The sequence below is a fragment of the Entelurus aequoreus genome, linkage group LG03 (genome assembly GCF_033978785.1).
Source record: "Entelurus aequoreus isolate RoL-2023_Sb linkage group LG03, RoL_Eaeq_v1.1, whole genome shotgun sequence".
Taxonomy (NCBI): Eukaryota; Metazoa; Chordata; class Actinopteri; order Syngnathiformes; family Syngnathidae; genus Entelurus; species Entelurus aequoreus.
In genome coordinates this window covers 3,331,131-3,337,097 of record NC_084733.1, presented here as the reverse complement: position 1 = coordinate 3,337,097, position 5,967 = coordinate 3,331,131, and the positions used below count along the sequence as shown (strand labels likewise).

At 34.3% G+C, this 5,967-nt stretch overlaps 1 protein-coding gene across 1 annotated transcript in view; it reads left to right on the top strand.

Moving 5' to 3' along the window:
- The first annotated feature begins 1,060 nt into the window (after positions 1-1,060).
- Positions 1,061-5,967, top strand: part of LOC133646012 (transmembrane protein 62-like) — a 49,333-nt gene continuing 44,426 nt past the window's right edge. The window contains exons 1-2 of the mRNA XM_062040951.1: positions 1,061-1,369; positions 1,516-1,720. Of these exons, the coding sequence (XP_061896935.1) occupies positions 1,332-1,369; positions 1,516-1,720 (243 nt within the window). The 5' untranslated portion in view covers positions 1,061-1,331. The remainder of the gene's footprint in view (positions 1,370-1,515; positions 1,721-5,967) is intronic.

Genomic DNA, 5,967 nt, shown 5'->3' with positions numbered 1-5,967 from the left:
ATAGAATTTGAAAATCCAAGAAAATATTTTAAAGACTTGGTCTTCACTTGTTTAAATAAATTCATTCATTTTTTTACTTTGCTTCTTATAACTTTCAGAAATAAAATTTTAGAGAAAAAATACAACCTTAAAAATGTTTTTAGGATTTTTAAACACATATACCTTTTTACCTTTTAAATTCCTTCCTCTTCTTTCCTGACAATTTAAATCAATGTTCAAGTAATTTTGTTTTTTTTTATTGTAAAGAATAACAAATACATTTTAATTTAATTCTTCATTTTAGCTTCTGTTTTTTCGACAAAGAATATTTGTGAAATATTTCTTCAAACTTATTATGATTAAAATTCAAAAAAATTATTCTGGCAAATTTAGAAAATCTGTAGAATCAAATTTAAATCTTATTTCAAAGTCTTTTGAATTTCTTTTAAAATTTTTGTTCTGGAAAATCTAGAAGAAATAATGATTTGTCTTTGTTAAAAATATAGCTTGGTCCAATTTGTTATATATTCTAACAAAGTGCAGATTGGATTTTAACCTATTTAAAATATGTCATCAAAATTCTAAAATTAATCTTCATCAGGAAAAATTACTAATGATGTTCCATAAATAATTTTTTAAATTTTTTCAAAAAGACTTGAAATAGCTAGTTTTTCTCTTCTTTTTTTTTCGGTAGAATTTTGAATTTTAAAGAGTCGAAATTGAAGATAAACTATGTTGCAAAATTTAATTGTCATTTGTTTTGTGTTTTTTCCTGTTTTAAACCGTTCAATTAAGTGTAAATATCATTAATTATTAATAATAACATAGAGTTAAAGGTAAATTGAGCAAATTGGCTAATTCTGGCAATTTATTTAAGTGTGTATCAAACTGGTAGCCCTTCGCATTAATCACTACCCAAGAAGTAGCTCTTGCTTTCAAAAAGGTTGGTGATCCCTGCCTTAATGTATATTTTTTATACATATATTGTATTGGTTTTTAAAATAAAAAAAATATCAAAATGGCCCCCGCTTGCTTTGATTTTTCAGTGTGCGGCCCTCAGTGGAAAAAGTTTGGACACCCCTGATGTAAGCGAATCGTGCCGTCAAAAATATCAACGCTAATTGGTGCACTTTTACTGGCTTTATAGGGCAGTGAAGAAAGCACACGAGTGAGACATCGTACTATGTCCGCCTCTCTCTGCTCATGTGACGCCCATTTCTGGTCACGTGACGATGACGCGCCTCCTCCCAGCCAGTCCGACGCGGGAAGCTAAGCTAAGCTAAGCTAAGCTAGCCGCTAAGGAAGCTACTTCCGCCAGTGAGTCGGAGCTGGCGAGTGAACGCGGTGCCTCGATGCGTCTCTTGCGGGGAGGATGGCTGCCACACACACGGTTCGGAGCCCCGATCTTATAGTCACGTAGTTTTAGCGTCCGCTGTCATGTGTCAGCGGTTAGTTTGAGTGTGTTGACGCGTCCCTTCTTAGCGAGTAGTTGGCCCTCATTGTGTGCAGCTAGTCCGCCTCTCTTCGCCGCTACAGGAGGATGCTGAGGCTGTTCGGTGCCCTGGTTGTCATCGGGCTGGTCATGGCGTGCATCGCCTCCTGGGTGCTGGACAGCTATGACACGGCTTGGCATCCCAAACGGAGCGTTCGGCAGCCAGCCGGCCGGGATGGAGATGACAGCAAGGGCAGCTCGCCACCATTTCCAGGGGGGAAGCCGGACAATATCTTCTGGTTTGTGCAGGTGAGCTCCTTGCTTGTCCCGGTGTAACATTTCATCCCTGTGGGTGAGTCACATACAGTCCTGGTCAAAAGTGTACATTCACTTGTAAAGAACATCATGTCTTGAGTAGAGATGGCCGATAATGGCTTTTTTTTTTGCCGATATTTTTTCCATTTATTTATTTATTTCAGGCAATGACATAAAGAAGTACAAGTTGACAACACATAATAATATAAATTAATATAGTGCATGATTGTCCAGTTTTGCCTGAAAGTGAGTGGGAAGAAGATAATTTATTTAATCCCACCCCCAGTTACCGAGCTATTACCATTGTTGCTATGTTGTCTACCACCATTGTTGGTATATTCATTATTACTACATTGTTGATACAAATTATTGTTACAGTGTAATAATTATTGTTACCCGTGGTAATGCCACTATGATACAACATCTAGATCAGGGGTCACCAACGCGGTGCCCACGGGCACCAGGTAGCCCGTAAGGACCAGGGGCCGTACTTGTCAAGCTTCTTAGAATGACTCCTAAGAAGTCTGCTAAGAGTTGACTTAAGAGTAAATAAATTCTTCGCTGAAAGCTGCACTTAAAAGTTAGTTATCAAGCGTCTTACTCACACTTTCAGCGAAGTGTAGGACTGAATCTTAAGTGTCACACTCAGAGCTGAATTACGACATTACTATGTGCCGTAAACGGAATTTTAGGTGACGTCATTTCTGTGTCCATAGAAATGACCAATCACGGAAGGGAATCCGTTGTCTAAGAATAAAGAAATATCTTGGAAATATTTAAGTGGACAATGGGAGTCTATATTTTGACAATAAACTACAAAATAATACAAAACAAACTAGTCCCCGCCGGCACTCACGCTACCGCTCCCTCTCTTCTATCGCCCACACACTCACTGACGTCACTCACCTCACGGCCACACACATACGCTACTGTCATAACATTTTCTTTCCAATTCATTAATTGGACAACTAATTTGAAACTGGTGTGGGTGGCTCTATATATACTAGCCCACTGCAGACACATGCAGAAATCAACAAGGAATCGAAAAGTATTAAATCTGTGACAAAAATAATATCCGCTCCGTCTAAACGATACCGTTTGATCAGCTGCTCGTCATCAAAAAAAAACAAAACATTGTTCCGTTCCCTGAACGTTCGCGCACGTCTCTCTCGCCTCAGTGCCATCCCCTGCTGGCAACTCCTAACCACTTAAGACACCTCTGAAGGTCTCTTAAATATCGTGGAGAGTAGGAGTGATTCTTAGACTTAAGAACGTTGATAAAAAGCTTTTATTCTTAAGTTTGAGAGTAGGACTAAATTTCGCAAATTCTCAGGACTTAAGTGTAAAATGGCACTCTAAGAAGCTTGATAAGTACGGCCCCAGATGAGTAGCCTGCTGGCCTGTTCTAAAAATAGCTCAAATAGCAGCACTTACCAGTGAGCTGCCTCTATTATTTTAATTGTATTTATTTACTAGCAAGCTGGTCTCGCTTTGGTCGACATTTTTAATTCTAAGAGAGACAAAACTCAAATAGAATTTGAAAATCCAAGAAAATATTTTAAAGACTTGGTCTTCACTTGTTTAAATACATTCATAAATTGTTTTACTTTGCTTCTTATAGCTTTCAGAAAGACAATTTTAGAGGAAAAATACAACCTTAAAAATGATTTTAGGATTTTTAAACACATATACCTTTTTACCTTTTAAATTCCTTCCTCTTCTTTCCTGACAATTTAAATCAATGTTCAAGTAAATTTATTTTTTTATTGTAAAGAATAATAAATACATTTTGATTCAATTCTTCATTTTAGCTTCTGTTTTTTCGACAAAGAATATTTGTGAAATATTTCTTCAAACTTATTATGATTAAAATTCAAAAAAATTATTCTGGCAAATCTAGAAAATCTGTAGAATCAAATTTATATCTTATTTCAAAGTCTTTTGAATTTCTTTTGAAATTTTTGTTCTGGAAAATCTAGAAGAAATAATGATTTGTCTTTGTTAGAAATATAGCTTGGTCCAATTTGTTATATATTCTAACAAAGTGCAGATTGGATTTTAACCTATTTAAAACATGTCATCAAAATTCTAAAATTAATCTTAATCAGGAAAAATTACTAATGATGTTCCATAAATTCTTTTTTTAATTTTTTCAAAAAGATTCGAATTAGCTAGTTTTTCTCTTCTTTTTTTCGGTTGAATTTTGAATTTTAAAGAGTCGAAATTGAAGATAAACTATGTTTCAAAATTTAATTGTCATTTTTTTCGTGTTTTCTCCTCTTTTAAACCGTTCAATTAAGTGTAAATATCATTAATTATTAATAATAACATAGAGTTAAAGGTAAATTGAGCAAATTGACTATTACTGGCAATTTATTTAAGTGTGTATCAAACTGGTAGCCCTTCGCAGTAATCAGTACCCAAGAAGTAGCTCTTGCTTTCAAAAAGGTTGGTGACCCCTGATCTATATTATAATCCTTGAACAAAGTAAGAGTGAAACTCATGTAATAATCACTGGATTGTCACATCAAAACTATGAATGAACACATGTGGAGTTATGTACTTAACAATAAAAGGTGTAATAACTAGGGATGTCCGATAATGGCTTTTTGCCGATATCCGATATGCCGATATTGTCCAACTCTTTAATTACCGATACCGATATCAACCGATACCGATATCAACCGATATATACAGTCGTGGAATCAACACATTGTTATGCCTAATTTGGACAACCAGGTATGGTGAGGATAAGGTACTTTTAAAAAAAATGAATCAAATAAAATAAGATGAATAAATTAAAAACATTTTCTTGAATAAAAAAGAAAGTAAAACAATATAAAAACAGTTACATAGAAACTAGTAATGAATGAAAATGAGTAAAATAAACTGTTAAAGGTTAGTACTATTAGTGGAGCAGCAGCACGCACAATCACGTGTGCTTACGGACTGTATCCCTTGCAGACTGTATTGATATATATTGATATATAATGTAGGAACCAGAATATTAATAACAAAGAAACAACCCTTTTGTGTGAATGAGTGTGAATGAGTATAAATGGGGGAGGGAGGTTTTTTGGGTTGGTGCACTAATTGTAAGTGTATCTTGTGTTTTTTATGTGGATTTAATTAAAAAAAAAACAAAAAAACAAAAAAACGATACTGATAATAAAAAAAACGATACCGATAATTTCCGATATTACATTTTAACGCATTTATCGGCCGATAATATCGGCAGACCGATATTATCGGACATCTCTAGTAATAACTGAAAACATGTTTTATATTCTAGTTTCTTCAAAATAGCCACCCATTGCTCTGATTACTGCTTTGCACACTCTTGGCATTCTCTCCATGAGCTTCCAGAGGGAGTCACCTGAAGTGGTTTTCACTTCACTGGTGTGTCTTATCAGGGTTGATTAGTGGAATGTCTTGCTTCATCAATGGGGTTGAGAGTAGGGCTGCAACAACTAATCGATTAAAATCGATTATAAAAATAGTTGCAGATTAATTTAGTCATCGATTCGTTGGATCTATGCTATGCGCATGCGCAGAGGCTTTAAAAAAAAAAAAAAAAAAATATTTATTTATTTTTTAAATTAATCTTTATTTATAAACTGCAACATTTACAAACAGCTGAGAAACAATAATCAAAATAAGTATGGTGCCAGTATGCTGTTTTAAAAAAAAAAAAAATACTGGAAAGGATAGAAATGTAGTTTGTCTCTTTTATCCGATTATTAATCGATTAATCGAAATAATAATCGACAGATTAATCGATTATCAAATTAATCGTTAGTGGCAGCCCTAGTTGACAGCATCGCTTGTGTTGTGAGTGAGAAGGTGTGTCCAAACGTTTGGCCTGTACTATATTTAAGCGTTGAAAGTACAAAACTATAAATGTAACTTATTTTTAGCACTTTAATGACTGAAACCCTTTTGGGTCCCGGGACTTTTAACGTTCACCAAAATTGAGAGAAGCAACAAGGGTTATAATTAGGGCTGCAACTAACAACTAATTTGATAATCGATTAATCTGTCGATTATTGCTTCGATTAATCGATTAATAATCGGATAAAAGAGACAAACTACATTTCTATCCTTTCCAGTATTTTATTGAAAAAAAACAGCATACTGGCAACATACGTATTTTGATTATTGTTTCTCAGCTGTTTGTACATGTTGCAGTTTATAAATAAAGGTTTATAAAAAAAAAAAATTAAAATAAAATTAAAAAATTA